The 14897-nt window shown below is 43.4% G+C and overlaps 4 protein-coding genes across 4 annotated transcripts in view; 1 reads left to right on the forward strand and 3 right to left on the reverse strand.

Annotated features, from left to right (window-relative positions):
* Positions 1-782, forward strand: part of nkx2.5 (NK2 homeobox 5) — a gene marked incomplete at both ends in the record, with an annotated part of 1514 nt that extends 732 nt beyond the window's left edge. Inside the window, one exon of the mRNA XM_080008191.1 lies at positions 211-782. Within this exon, the coding sequence (XP_079864317.1) occupies positions 211-782 (572 nt within the window). The remainder of the gene's footprint in view (positions 1-210) is intronic.
* A 3627-nt stretch (positions 783-4409) lies between these two features.
* LOC307236116 (vesicle transport protein SEC20-like) lies at positions 4410-7382 on the reverse strand. The gene is made up of 6 exons (XM_080008409.1): positions 7282-7382; positions 6959-7051; positions 6761-6852; positions 6158-6259; positions 4965-5083; positions 4410-4817 (listed from the first exon to the last, which is right to left on the reverse strand). Exons 1-6 carry the CDS (start codon positions 7360-7362, stop codon positions 4621-4623), a joined length of 684 nt encoding a protein of 227 aa, XP_079864535.1. The 5' UTR covers positions 7363-7382; the 3' UTR covers positions 4410-4620.
* A 218-nt stretch (positions 7383-7600) lies between these two features.
* On the reverse strand, positions 7601-10364 carry atp6v0e1 (ATPase H+ transporting V0 subunit e1). Its single transcript, XM_080007621.1, has 4 exons — positions 10141-10364; positions 9090-9137; positions 8259-8383; positions 7601-8120 (listed from the first exon to the last, which is right to left on the reverse strand). Exons 1-3 carry the CDS (start codon positions 10242-10244, stop codon positions 8290-8292), a joined length of 246 nt encoding a protein of 81 aa, XP_079863747.1. The 5' UTR covers positions 10245-10364; the 3' UTR covers positions 7601-8120; positions 8259-8289.
* Positions 10365-11779: 1415 nt separating this feature from the next.
* Positions 11780-14669, reverse strand: rpl26 (ribosomal protein L26). Its single transcript, XM_080008311.1, has 4 exons — positions 14605-14669; positions 13790-13961; positions 13529-13669; positions 11780-11944 (listed from the first exon to the last, which is right to left on the reverse strand). The coding sequence occupies exons 2-4, from the start codon at positions 13955-13957 to the stop codon at positions 11816-11818; spliced, it is 438 nt and encodes a 145-aa protein (XP_079864437.1). The 5' UTR covers positions 13958-13961; positions 14605-14669; the 3' UTR covers positions 11780-11815.
* Between the last annotated feature and the right edge of the window lie 228 nt (positions 14670-14897).

A 14897-nucleotide genomic window follows, 5' to 3' on the forward strand; every position in this document is an offset into this window, starting at 1 on the left:
GCACACACCTTTCGTATTCTGTCAGCTAACAGATTTAAGATTTAACAAAGGCAACATTCTCATTTGTATATTGTATATCTGTAATATTAAATTGCACACTTCAATTACATTGATTTATTTGTGTTTGAATATTTTGTACTTTCCGCCGGCTGAGAGAGACATTGCTTGCGCACCATGCACTTGTGGAATAATCTTCTTCTTTTCCTAAAGACCTCCCTCCTCAGGCCGCGGCTGCGGAGGCCCCGGGCCCGGAGACCAAAGCGCGGAGGCGCAGGAAGCCCCGGGTGCTGTTCTCCCAGGCGCAGGTCCTGGAGCTGGAGCGGCGGTTCAAGCAGCAGCGGTACCTGTCGGCCCCGGAGAGGGACCACCTGGCGGCCCTGCTGAAGCTCAGCCCGACCCAGGTCAAGATCTGGTTCCAGAACCGGAGGTACAAGTGCAAGCGCCAGAGGCAGGACCAGAGCCTGGAGATGGTGGGCCTGCCGCCCCCGAGGCGGATCTCGGTCCCCGTGCTGGTGCGCGACGGGAAGTCCTGCCTGGCGGACCCCGCCACATACAACGCGCCGTACAACATGGGCCTCAACCATTTCGGCTACAGCAACTACCCCACGTTCAGCAACTGCCCCGGCTCTGGCTGCAGCTATTCCCCAGCCGCGATGCAAACGATCCAGGGGTCCTCCAACAACGGGAACTATCTGAATTTCGGGGTAGGGGAGCTGAATAGTGCCCAGAATACGTTCTCCTCCGGCGGGGTATCCTCGTTGCACAGCATCAGGACATGGTGAATAAGAAACCTTAATATGTCCAATTATAAATAGACTTTCCCACAGCATGCATTTGTTTCTCCTTTTTCCTCCTAAATGTTTTCATTTTGTTAAGGAGGAAAAAAAGTTTGTCGTGTCTTTTTTGTTTTGTTGTTATTTTAAGGCAGGTTATGTTAATAATTTCAATGTAATTTTTATTGGTGCAGAAACAGGTCATATAATTGTATTTAAAGGACAAAACAATGTAATTATTATTAAGCATATTATTACATATCTTATGATTATTGCTAGAGATGTAGGCCTGATATGGCAATGGTGTGATTTTGTCAAAGTGAGACAGGCAAGAAAAACAGTTCACCTTTTGAAGTTTGAATTTTTAAAAGATTATTAAAAATTATAAAAAATATGGAGTCAGCCAAACTCTTATACTAATTTTATCTTTCATCTTTATATCTTCGACATCATTTATAATTATTTTAGGTAAGTGAACTGACTATACACATTATCTAACTCCACTATGAAATAATAACAATAATAATAACAATATTACATTTAATTATTGTGCATTCGTAATGATTATCCCGACTGCTTGCTGACATCATACTCAATCCTTAATTTCGTCATCTGTTATTATACTTGATGTGCTTCAATTTTAAAGTTTTCGCACACTTTACAATTGTTCACATGTTTGGATTTCTGTTTAAAGCAGCAATGTTATTATTTTTCTAATATCATAAGGAAAGCATTGCTGATGGATTTCAAAGTATAACCCGCGCAGCATCTCATATGGTAAATGTCATGTAAAAGTGTTGAAGTGGCCATTAGCCAACTTCTTCATGTTTAAATGGGGTTAAAAGACTGTTTAGTTTACACATTTCACTGCCTGCAGGGACATTTGCCTGTGTCAATTCCAGCAGAGACAGCTAAATGCATGGACTAAAGATAATCGTGTAAAAAGCTTTTGAAAATCCAGCAACACAGGGACTGTAAGTGTTAAATGCGTGTGAAACATGTCCGGGTTTGTAACGCCTGTAAATTATGTCTGTAATGAACGTCTGTAAAAAATGTAAACGTTGCCCGATCATTGTCATCGACATCACCTGAATCCTCAAAATAACAGCTGTAAACCAGAATGATCTCAAACTTACAAAACAAGGTGTTTTTAAGCCCTTGAAAGAAATAATTTTCTTTCCCGCAAATATGGAAAATTATAGGAGCATGTTCCTTCCCCTTTCTAAAACTCACCATACTGGTTAAGTGCTCAAGGCTCTTTTAAAACGCCTAAATATTTCCACTCCAAAACAGTAAATGATCAAATACTGTATTTCAACAAGCGGGTCTGTAATGGCCCAGTTTAGGATAAATCAAGAATGAAGTGTGCGTCCTCAGGCTCAAATCCTCTCCTTGTTGCATAATAAAGGCTGAAGGCCGTTGTTTGACCCTATTGAAGCACTAAATACCAGAATAGTTTAATTTGCTTAACACAGAGAGCAAATAAGTGTGCAGCTATACAGACAGGCTCAGGGCCTCCAATGTCCAATTGCCACCACTTTAAACGAGTAAGAGCTGCTTATGCATCACTCAGGTCGGCATGTGAAGAGAACAAAGACAGGTTCTCCTGTGAACACACTCCAGCACAACTCCCAAATAGGAGATAGGTCCATGCATCAATAAACTAAACAGGAATTTGTATTTATTAATTATTAAAAAATGTAAAAAAAACAGTTGTACATTATCATTTCAAAATGGGGGAAGGTCATTGCGGTACGTTGGCCACCCACTCTCCTCCACAGTGTTGAAAAGGCACCGTCTGATAACAAGTCACACAAACCTAAAAATACTACTCCCCCTTCACGGTGACGAGGGAGAGGGAGGCGAGTCGGAATAATCTGCTGTTCCGGGTCTTATCTGAAGAAAGGCAGGGACGCATGCTTCTCTGTCGCTACCAATGAGATTACTGCCAAAGCTTCTCAAAAACACAGTCAGGAGAGCGCTCTGCGAGTCTCTTCTCGGTTCAATATGAAGTGATAGTCGCCAACAGATGGTTCGGTGCACAAACACAGCGTTTAATAACAGGCAGACTAATTGTTGGATTGCAAAATAACCCCAATAAATCCATACCAGCGATTCCCCAGAACGGAATCAACTCGCTGCGATTGGTACAACAAATTACATTTTAACAACAGTAAAAGCTATTATTGTTTTGGCCCTGGAAATGATTTACACCTTACATCCGTTAAGAAGAAAGTAAATATTGCGCGCACGCGCACACACACACACACACACACACACACACACACACACACACACACACACACACACACACACACACACACACACACACACACACACACACACCTTTCTTGGCATAAGATTCCAAAAGATGCTGGAAACATTGCTTTGAGATTCCGGTCCATGTTGTCATGATTGCATTATGGGAAGGAAACTGAAGAACATTGAACTCAGTCATGTTCATGAAACCAGTTTGAGACGACGTTTGCTTTGTGACACGGTGCATCGTCGTGCTGGAAGTAGCCGTTGGAAGACGGTCAATTTAGGCCATGAAGAGATGCACACGGTCGGCAACGTAACTCAAATAGGGTGTGGCATTCAAGCCATGACTGACCGGTATGAACGGGCCCAAAGTGCGCCCCCTTTTCCTCTCTCTCAATAACAAGCCGCTTACGTCTGCAGAACTGACCCTCACTGGTTGGTTTTGGTTCCTCGCAACATTCCGAGTTAACTCTATACACTGTTGTGCGCGAAAATCCCAGGAGATCGCCAGTTACAGAAACACTCAAACCATCTGACCGCCCGTCTGACACCAACAATCATGCCACGCTGGAAAACACTGAGATCACATTTTTTTCCCCAACATATCGTATTTGATGCATTGCACTGCACGAACCAAATAAACTCCCTCGCATACCAATTTGGTCTTTAAATATTCAAGATTTATTTCACCAGCAATATCATTTTTTCAGTCTTTAGTTGATACATCCTTAAATACAACTGGATTTAATTTAACATGGATATGCTACACTAAAGGTCCTTCATGTGTTTCAATACGATTAAAGTTCTGTGAATTACTTCATTCAAGGCATAATCAAAAGGTACTTGGAATGTCTCCCCTGTAGGGAACTGAGACAGTATACCGGCACAGTGTGACGACCAGGGCCCGGTATCTACTGTATGCTTTAAGAGGTTGTGTGCGCTAAAAGCCGTCATTGATGCTACGAAAAAGTGTTAAAATGTGGATACATGAAGAATAAATAAACAGACTAAGCCAGCTATGTTTTGTGAGCAAAACGCAATGCACAGCATTACTGTCACACTGACAACTAAAATAATGAAATAAACAAAAAACATGTTGACTCCTTGAACATTTCGATCACTTCCGGCTTAAAAGGTTGAACTGTAATGGAAATCCTGCGCTGTTAACAAAGGTAACACATGTGATTGGTTCATTGTGATTGGTTCATGTTGATAATACAGTGTGGAGCAGCACCACGCATGAGCACGGTCATCTTTTAAAGTAGGGCTCAGCAATATAGCTAAAACATTATATTTTTACGGTATAACGGGATATTTAGCAATAGAATTTGGATATTCAAATGTCACACTTTAACGTGACTTTTTTTTTAAAAGTTCTTTTTCCTGTAAGTAGTCAATTAAACTCGCCTGTTCAATATTATTCCGCTGCAATAAGCGATAATTCCATTCAAGAGGGTTTGTATTATTACTACAACCATGAGTTTCAAATATTGCCCCGCCCCACGTTTCAGGTTTAAATCGGGATTTCAGCGAGCTGGCGCGTTTGCGACGACTCCTTGCAGAGCCGCCCGCACGTTTACCTGCGTCACAGGAAAGGGAAAAGCCTTTTCTTTAAAATGTACAGGACGGTGGAGAGGAAGAGGGCCACGGCCAAAAAGATGAGCAGCTTGTCGGTGAGCTCCCGGCGGTTGTACTTGGTGATGAGCTTCCTCCCCAGCTGGATGGTCCCTGTCATGGCCTTGAACTCCTCGTTGGTCTCCTGCACGGTCCTCGAGGAAGTGGCTGCGCCCAGGCACAACAACAACAACAACAACAACAACAACAAGAGATGCGCCTTCAACATCGTTTTCTATTGGCGTTCCACAACGTAGATGTTTTATTTAAATTCACTTGTCCCCCGCACGACTTGAGCAGTTATACACAACGCACCGAGCGAAGTCATGGTTTCCTCGCTCTGCTGCACCTGCTGCGCCATCATGCGGCTGATGCTCATCAGACTCTCTGTGATGTCGCTGGACGTCTGGGCGAGGTCTTCTTTCGTCATCTTCCTGCGGGGCGGACAGGAACAGGACTAGATGGATCGGGACTTATTGTTATTACATTTACAAATATGCATGTAAGGTCAAGGTAAAACAGTTTTCACCCTCCAGTAAAGTGTCCTATACAACAACTTATATGCAAGTTTCAGTTTCCCTAACCCCAAGTTTCAACGGCCGAAACGTTCACACAAACAAGCAACAACACTTAGAAAACGGCGTTCCCACTATTACTTAACTTTAACCTCAAAAAATATAATCATTCAAAATCCTTCAGAAATCGTTTTATTATCGCATTACAGTGTGAATCCGTTTTTATCTCATGCTCGAAACATGTTTTTTTGTGTGTAAAATCATTGTGGATTTTGACAATTTTTCATTTTTGTTGCGTCCCATAATATTCACTCAACCTTGTTAACTGAACACATTCGCCCCTAGGAAATATTTGGAATATTCCACAAATCATAAGCAGTTGCATCATCTGAATTCCCTGAAGGCCGTGGGAAGAAGTACGGTCTCTCGTTCTTTTTTTTTTTTCTTCTTCTGTATTTTCACTGATATTAGGATATTTACTGAGTGGGTCGCTCTCAAAGTGCAAACCTGTTCCCAAAATCATTGTTTGAAATGTATGTATTTATTTTGTTAAAATACATTTTTGGTAAATCATTACAATGTCCTTATTCTCCTCACACCATCAGCACAAATGATAGTAAACCACAATTTGTATGTTTTTTTAATTCTATGGTAAAAACTCAACCCGGTTACTTCAACCCTGTTACTCATTTAAGCCATCTTCAGCACAGAAACCTTAACCTAATTATAGGATATTTTTACCTGAGATGGTAAATGCATCATTTGAATGGTTGAATGCAGGTTTTCTCTGATTGAATGTTGAAAATGATGATCGGAAACAGATTTACATTTTAAGAGACACAAGGGCTAAATTGCACCCCAATCACGGAATCACCCATAAATACACCCTTATCGGGCGTGTCCAGGGAGGGAATATTTACTTTTACTATTTAGAGATTATCTGGACGAGAGGACCCCGTGACATGACGAAGGCGGCCCACCCCGACACCTCACCTTTGTCTCAGGGCGTCTCCCCCCTTCAGCAGAGCCTCCTTCTCCAGGGTGTCGATGGACAGCTTGCTTGCCAGGTTCGCCTTCCTCCAAGCTGTCTGGTTACTGCGTGGCCGGGGGCCGATCGAAATTCATTTCACGCATTGATAATACTTCAGACAGGTGTCAACTCTATCACATTTCTAATCCACGTTGATTTAGTCAAGATTAAAATCTGGATTTATATTAATATTTGCATGTATTTCTAAATCACGGTGACACCATCTGTAATATTTTTTTTTTGTAAATCATAATCAGGATGTCCATGAGGACCCATCTGCAGGAAAAAACACAGCTCCAGCAGCGCTTTATGACTAGTACTTTTAGACTTACTTCTGCTTTAAGAACATTAAAGAGCAGGTGTCAATGTGGTACTTTTACTTTCACAGGGGTTTGTAGTTTTTTTTGTTGTTTTTTTTCCCCCACCAAAATAAAAGTTCTGAGTACTTCTTCCACCCCTGGCTGTACCTTCACATCTGTCATTCTAGCTGCAAATTCATTCATTCGGCGGCCAACGCCAGGGGAGAAAAGGAACACAGCGAACTCATCCCGCTCCCCGGTCCCCACCTGAGCATCTGCTTGCGGTGTCCCTCCACCTGGCGTAGGAGGGCCAGCTTGTCCGACTCCTTGTCCTGCTCCATCCCCATCTGCTCCAGGTCCTGACGGAGCACACGCCTCCACACGTCCGTTCACCGCGGCCAACAACCACATAACAACCACACAACAACGAGTCGTCGGCTCCCCCCGTTGCAGCCGAGAACTTACCCGGATCCTCAGCCGGGCGTCGTGGAACCGCTCTTTCACCCTGGAGTTGGTGTCCGTCAGGGCGCTCTGCGGTCCGGCGCATTCGGCCACGTCCTAGAAAAACAAACAAAAAAAACCAACAACAACAACAACAACAACAAACAACCCCGACATTCACAACATGAAAGCCGTGGGTGTCGGACGGGCCGTGAAGCGCCGAACCACCCAGACCGGGGGAGGCTCAGCGCACACGTTCACCGCCCCGCTCCTCACTCGCGTCTTTCCCCGCACGACGGCGCCCGGCGGCGTGTACACGCGCATCGTCGGGAATGACGAGGGCGCACCTGGATCAGAGCCTTGATTTCCAGGTCGCATTTCAGTATTTCCTGTTCACAGAGTCGGACGTGGACGTCGGACGACGCCATGTTGGCCGGAGAGCTGGAGAGACGACGGCAAGCGGGAAGCCCAGAAAACCCGGTTTGACGTCGGTAGCAAATCAAATTGCGGTTTTATTAAGTGGAAATTATGCTGATAGATAAACCAAATATGAAAGATGGCGTTAGATACGTCTCTTAATAGAGTATATATACACACATATAAATGCTGAATATGTTCGAGTTTGAAAAAAAATAAAAAATAATGTTTTGGAAAAACAAACAAAAATAACAAAAAGCTAAAGCTTTTATTTTGAATTAGAACAGTTATACAAACAGAAATAGAACAGTGATGTCTGAAAAGCAGCTGCTGGAATGAGTTTGACACATGGTACATTTTGATTGTGACAACCTTGAAGCACATCGACACAAACTCCTCAACCACTGTATAGATAATAATTTACTCATTTAATGAACATATATACATCGATCCATGGAAACAAGAACGATAGGGTTTCCGCGCTGAATCCCTAATAACACAGACAACTTCCAAGGCATGCACGCGAGGCACAGGTAATGTTAGGAAAAGCGTACCAGACAAAACACCAAACTAAGTTTTAATTTCAGAGGAACAAGTTCAAAAAGTTCATTAAAAGGATCCTTTGGGAATTAAGTTTGCAAAAAGGCACAAAAGTGTGTATCCAAATTTAAGGCAGATTTCCAGGTACCAGTCTCTCTGGACTGAACAACACATTCTCCATTGGTGTACAGCAATGACTTGGGTCCACTCTCCCATATCCTATGTGAATCTACAATAAAAAAAACAACAACATTCAGTTATTAATACATCGCTGGATCATACAATCAAATGGCAGGGGCTGGCATTGTGGCTGCATACTGTATAAAAGTATGTTTGGACTTGTGAAATAAAATGAAAACGAAATAACCTTTTTACTTCAGGCATCCGATGAGAGTATTCTAGTCCCAGTGGTAGTTCAGGTACCAGATAGTGTCGTTGCTCAGGGCCGGTCCAAGCAGCGGGTTCAGCTGTGCCAGAATGGCAATGAGCCAGCTGAAGCAAACAGAATGGAGACTTTCACATCAATACACATAATGTCAGTGTTGATGCAGGCAAGACACACAGGAACATGATAAGGGGGGAGTAATACACCGTGTCTCTCATCGTCATTGTGATCCTGGTCTTTTGTCTTTCTAGAATTAGTGAAGTAGTTCAGGTTTTGTTTTTTTTCGGGTTTTTTTTTTTCTTTTTACATTGTGCCAAATCGACGACCCTGAGCGATAAAGCTCTCGAATCTTGAATCATTTGCCGGACAACATTCTTCTGTGTCTCTGCTGCCCTCTTTTGACCATCTGAGACACAACACGTAGAGCCAACCCTAAATATTCAAAAAAACATATCTAAACAAGGAAGAATAAGCAAAGAACAGCAGAGTGATGCCCCTCATCGAGCAGAAACATTCCATGAAGGATGACAAACGTTCATCAAATTTCACATATGGATACTATTGTGGACATAATTATTCATCACGTACAGGAATATCTTAACTCTATTTATATTACCAAGAGAAAATCCTAACACGTAAAATAAAATAAAAAAAAAGTTCTTGGCCGAATAAACTGACCGTGACATCTGATGACAGGGATACACAATATGCACCGTGAGAGGAAAAACATGTTATTGAACTGGATTAATCAACTAGCTGATTAATCACCTACACGCTTTCCCTGTAAGCATGTTCCCAGTTGGCAGCACTTACAAGAGATAGCAGCACACAGCAGTCAACACCAGCATGGTAACTATCACCCTGGGGGGAGGAAATGGGAAGGACATTTTAAGTATTTAGTAGCATCTGTATACAGTATTACATTGACAGCAACAACAAAAAAAAGCTCCCACGTTCCACTTCGCATCTATCTAAATAATGTAAATGGAAGTAAACCCGTGCGTACACGGTCCTACTTCGTGTGACACCCGATCCTGCGACAACAAGGTAAACAAGGGCAGCGATGGATGGTTGGGCTCGTTTTCAGATTCGGTCCTTGGCGACAAACGCTGCAGGAAGATTCGTTCGTGTCCCCCCGACTGTTCGTTCGGTGGATTCGGTTTCCATAACGCACGGTGACGCCCGGGAGGACTTCCCGAACGACGAAACCAAGAGTCGGGAGAGCCGGCCAGCTCCGAGCGGCGGCTCGAAATCTCACGGGAATCGTGTCACTCCGTCCAATTGATTCAGTTTGGCGGGGAGGTGCAAATGTAAAGCAGCTACATCAAACACGAATTACGCCAAATGCATTGGCCTTTTTTCTTTTTTTGCCATTGCCATTTGTAATTGCATCCTTCGTAAATATTTTCGGTTTCTCGGACGAAAATCCGGTCGTTGCCGGAGAGACTCCCGGCGCCCGAGTCGTTTACACGATCACTTCGCTACGAACGAATCGTTCGCGAGTCTTGCGCCGTGAACCGAGGGAAGTTCCTCAAAAAAGTAAAGTTTTCCACGGACGGGGGGTGTATTTTAGTACGAGGGAGATGAACACGAAACCAAGAGGTTTGAAAAAATAAATAAAAAATAAAAATAAAATACGTTTATTCGCTTTGGAAAGCCTCGCCGGGATCAGCCCGTTGACGTCCAGTTCGACTCTGCAGAACGCGGACCGCAACCGAAGCCACGAAACGCCTCGTTCCCGTCTGTTCCGCGTCCTGTTTCGGCATCGGCTTAAACACACGGAGGGTCATCGCCGCCGCCGCCGTCATCACCACCACCACCACCACCACCACCACCACCAGATCAACTTCCAAAGGGAACTCACCCTCTGTTCGGTCCTTTAGGGATAAACCACGGCACGACGCCGCCAACGACACCCCAGAACACCGTCATAACTATCACGGCGATCAGAAAACTAAGTTGCGCCATGTTTCTTTCGTCGGGTGCGGCGGCCGCCTGCGCGTTAATAACGTGAAAATAAGACTAAAGTTTAGAAAAAGAGTCGGGGAGTCCGGCGGCGGAACCAGGGTCCACACGGCGGAGCGGAGCGGAGCGAGCGGGGAGTCACACGACCTCGTCACGTGGGGAGGAACGGCGCCGGTGCTGCGTTCAGGGGGAGGGTCGGAACTCGGAGAAAACGGCGCTCTGAGCCCCGAGTTCCGGATCGGGGAAGATTCGGGGCAAGTCGTTCCGGCCCGCGTGTGTCGGGAATAACAGAGCCGACGTCACAGCTGCGTGGCGGCGCACACCGTCACCGGTGAACGAAGGCGCTCTGTAGTTTTTTTAATCTTGCTGAGGTACGTCTAACCCACACGTTTGGTGCGGGTTTCCATGCAGAGCGTTTCCGAGTCGCTGTTACCGATTTCCGAGGGTCCTGGAAACGCAGCATTTTGCTCATCTCCATTGTGTTCATCATGTGCAGATTGATTTCATTTTTCTCAATTTTGTGTTTGTCATTAATGGAGGATAACACTTCACCAGTGGAGAATAAAATCCTATTTCGCGACGGTTTATTCCGTACAATCACGAGTATTTTATTTAAAAATCCTACGTTCGAAACTTTTAATAGCCGACATTTTTTTATTATTTTTTTTTTTAGAAACAGCCGTTCAGTGCGTTTTCCATCGTTGGTGGCGGGGTCCGCCTTTCCCTGCGAGAACACACGTACTGCGCACGGCGAGAAGCGAAACTAAAAGGATAAACCAACAGATAGTCGTGGTCAACTGTTGATTGTGGATGAGCGTTGACACAAAACACCCTGACCACCCCCAAACGACCAAGAAAAAAACAATCAAAAAGGTGTACTTTAGAGAAAAGTCGTTTTCTATGAATGAGTAGCTTTAATAGAGCTAGAGATTTAACTGTTAATGAGAAAATTACGGGGAAAGATCCTCATGAGACAACCTATCGAACATTAATACCTTGAAAGGCAAATGTAATTTTAATATATTAATTTTGGACGAGTCTATCAACTTGTTACTATTGCATTCATCTGTTCAAGGCATCCAATTTGGACAATTATCTGTGAACTTCGTGACAATGAAATCCAACATGCAGACCATGCAAAAAAAAATATTCACCTTGAGGGATACATCCTTATGAGTTTATTTCGACTGCCACTTGGAATTTGTTTGTTTTTGACAAACCATTTTCCCTCAAAGTAATGCCATGAGGACAGAATCTTGATTATTTATAATTGTATTATCAAATCCTTCACAAAGAGGAAATGAAAAATTCACCACTCAATGTATACTACTTTAGAAAATGTATTGGTTGAAATAAATAATGGATGATTAAGTTATCCGTGTAAAAACAGCGCAAAGCAGTGACCTCATTAGATAACCTCGGTAGCGGTGTGTTAGGAATTGGCAATTTTTAATGTGGTCCCATAAATACACTAGACCACAATGAATTCCCATTTCCGTTCCAGTCAACTTAACGGATAAAATGACACGACAAATGAACCCATTTACAACAGTTTATTCTTGCAAAAGATATTTTTACTCCTGCATCTTTTCAATGGTTTCCTCCTTGTATTTTCCCTTCTCCTTTCCATCAGCGCGAGACTTGGCCTTGCGCTCCAGGATCTTCTTGCGGTCCTTGTCCAGCTTTAACCTGGTGATGACCACCTGGAAAGAAAAACCAGGGGGGAAACAAAAAGTTATATCAAGCCTTCTTTCCATTTATAACAAGTCATTTACATTTAAGTACTCTTCTTATGCCAGTTGTCAGCTGAATTTAAAAACTTCTCATATCTGTCTGTCAGTTAAATGCAAAGAGATCAGAGAAATGATTAAATTCAGCTGACAACTGGCATAAGATGAGACACCCTTAAGTAATTTGCATGGACACATTCAACACACTATTCACACCTCAGAATCTAATTACCCTAACATACATGACTTGGGCTGAAACTAAACTGGAGCACCCCGGAATAAACACACTTAAGTTGTTAGTACAATAGAAAATACTGCATTTCAAAAATGGAAGTCCACAAGACAATATCCATTAGTTAGAATTCATGGAGAAACCTGAGTCGGCCACAGAAGATTTATATTTGATCAATTTAACTTTGTGAAAGAACTTTTACGTGTCTATAGAACATCTGAGCCCCCCCCCCCCCCCACACACACACACACTTTGAGTCCCTGCAACAAGTTAAAAATATATCTACACATTTGTCACTTAAACGCAAAAAAATATATAAATATTATAATAATCTAATTGAATGCCCATGTACTTTGGCTGTAATGTCTTCCGTTCATACATTAAACTATAGCGGCCTTGGAGTCCAGAACAAATCCCACAACGGCTATACTTGTGTGTGAATGAAAGGACAAGATAATATTGGACTTCACCTTGAAATTTCCAATATCCAAAGATAAGAATACCAAGAATTATATATAAAGTAATACCATAAAGATTGCCAAAAAGGTGAACATCTTGATTCAGTCTGAACGTGTACACCAACATTTGAGATCCTTGCCGACCTATGTCCCAGTCAGATATTCAGCATAAAGAAGCGACTTTAAGAACACATTTATACCAAGAATTAAAAAGAATCAAATTCTTTGAGATTCCACTGCAGATCTTTTGCTAAAACGGGACATCTCAACCTTTCCTTGTGTATCACAATCAATGCGAAGTACGTTAACACCAAAGGCCTCATTGTATCACCTAAGTGCATCACCCCAATGTAGACATACCTATCCTTCAAGAACTTCAATCTCTTTAAAGCCACATCACTAAGTACCAGCATTTGACATTTTACAACCACCTTCCCAGCTGCATAAATTAATGAATATTCTTTTTAACAGCAAATGGCGTCAGTCCCTCAGCCAGGCAATACAGCAAGCCCTCCTTTTAGACAGCTATGGAAATATCAAAATGTTACCTGAGCTCCTATCGCTCTTACGCAAACCCCAAAAAAATGACAATGGCCCAGACATAACACATCTCCTAAAAAAAACAATCATATCCAAAATGAAGTTTTTGTATTGGATTAGATTTAAGATGTACCGTGCTTTAACCAGGCATTAATAAAGTATTAGAATAAAACACAGTTAAGACTCAATGAAACAGGGTAGACTTAGCTTAAACCTTTGCCAAACTAAAGATGACTGAAGTACAGTTCAACCCATATTTCGGTGCTCTTTCACTATATAAAATGTGCAACGAGATACGTTTTCATAGTGAAACTTCTTGAGGCTCACCTTGCTGGGGTGGATGCCGACATGGACCGTGGTTCCGTTGGCCTTCTCTCTCTGTACGCGCTCGATGTAGATGACGTATTTTTTCCTGTAGACCTGCACTACTTTACCGATCTGCTGGCCCTTGTAGTGACCCCGGACAACCTGTTCGCACAGAAGGGAGACAACGTGTGAGGGAGGGGACACGGGGAAAAAAAAAAAAAAAAAAACGTTTGTTGGGTCTTTGCAATGACAAACAAGTCACACAATCCAAACCGCCATTACCTGCACTTCGTCGTCCTTGCGGATGGGCATGGACCTCACGTTGTACTTCTGGCGGAGCTCCTTGGAGAGGGGGGAGGACATGATCTTCCTCCTGATGTGTGAGGGGGCATTGAAGTGCCTCTTGCGGTTCTTACGCCGAGAGGATGTCAAGAACGGGTTCAGCTTCATGATGCTGTAAAAGGCAAGGAGCTCGTTGTAATACATCTGCAGATATCCCACTGCCGGGTAAACTCAACACCAAGGCTAGCTGGCGGAAGCTAGACGGCTGGTTCTTGCTTCACATTACTAGTTCACCTTCTTCGGCTTACACTGTCAGTAACGTCCGGGTGAAACGGCTCTGTATCTGCCTTTATTAAGTACACAAACCCCCCTATGCGTCTTGGAAATAACAGCAACCAAATGCTAGGTTAGCTACCTGACGCCTACAGGTTGGACGCTAACGCGAGCTAGCTTGACGGGAGGCAACGGTTCAACGGCGCACAACGTTGCGCGTCGGCGAAAGTATTTTGAAGGGTCATTATCAGCTCCGTGTGTTTTCTAGTGCCGCTACGGCAGCATTTAACACATGTTATCCAACGGCGGTTCTCCACGCTGCCGCCGCCACCAGCGTGCCGCTAAAAACACCAAGCCGAGTGTGTGTAGGACAACCGGGGATTATTCTTCCCAAGCGGTGAGGAAATCGGGGGCAATATTTGTAATTTAATAACCGTGTTGGGGTCAATTACGCGATTCCGCGGCGGTGGGTTCACACGCGCGGCCCAGGCAAAGGATGGATGGTGATAACTTTTGTGACATTGTCAGCAAGGAAATCTTACCCTGCCGAAGACTCCCCAATGGCCGGCGGAAAAGAGAGTCTCAGTCTACTTCCGCTCGCATTAGTTCACACACAACTCTCGCGAGAGGCACGGAGGGCGAGACTAACGAGTTCAACCGAACGTTCGATTTGTAATTGATCTGCATTCCAATGATGTCAATTCGACGATTGGAATTTCACAAAGGGAATCATATAGTTACCTTATTCAGCAGCATTAGCCAGTTACAGTAGCGCAACATCAAAATAGGCAGTAATAATAAAATAATATCGATTAAAATAATAATACTAATAATA

The sequence above is a fragment of the Zeus faber genome, assembly GCF_960531495.2.
Source record: "Zeus faber genome assembly, chromosome: 10".
NCBI classification, from domain to species: domain Eukaryota; kingdom Metazoa; phylum Chordata; class Actinopteri; order Zeiformes; family Zeidae; genus Zeus; species Zeus faber.

Coding starts and splice junctions, on each gene's coding strand:
- LOC307236116 (XM_080008409.1), bottom strand. CDS start 7,362: ATGGCGTCGTCCGACGTCCACGTCCGACTCTGTGAACAGGAAATACTG. Junction 6,260..6,760: donor CACCGCAAGCAGATGCTCAG/GTGGGGACCGGG, acceptor CCGGCCACGCAG/TAACCAGACAGCTTGGAGGA. Junction 4,818..4,964: donor GGAAACCATGACTTCGCTCG/GTGCGTTGTGTA, acceptor GCCTGGGCGCAG/CCACTTCCTCGAGGACCGTG.
- atp6v0e1 (XM_080007621.1), bottom strand. CDS start 10,244: ATGGCGCAACTTAGTTTTCTGATCGCCGTGATAGTTATGACGGTGTTC. Junction 9,138..10,140: donor CCTAAAGGACCGAACAGAGG/GTGAGTTCCCTT, acceptor TCCTCCCCCCAG/GGTGATAGTTACCATGCTGG. Junction 8,384..9,089: donor GCTGTGTGCTGCTATCTCTT/GTAAGTGCTGCC, acceptor TGTTTGCTTCAG/CTGGCTCATTGCCATTCTGG.
- rpl26 (XM_080008311.1), bottom strand. CDS start 13,957: ATGAAGCTGAACCCGTTCTTGACATCCTCTCGGCGTAAGAACCGCAAG. Junction 13,670..13,789: donor GCAAGGACGACGAAGTGCAG/GTAATGGCGGTT, acceptor CTGTGCGAACAG/GTTGTCCGGGGTCACTACAA. Junction 11,945..13,528: donor TCGGCATCCACCCCAGCAAG/GTGAGCCTCAAG, acceptor TTTTCTTTCCAG/GTGGTCATCACCAGGTTAAA.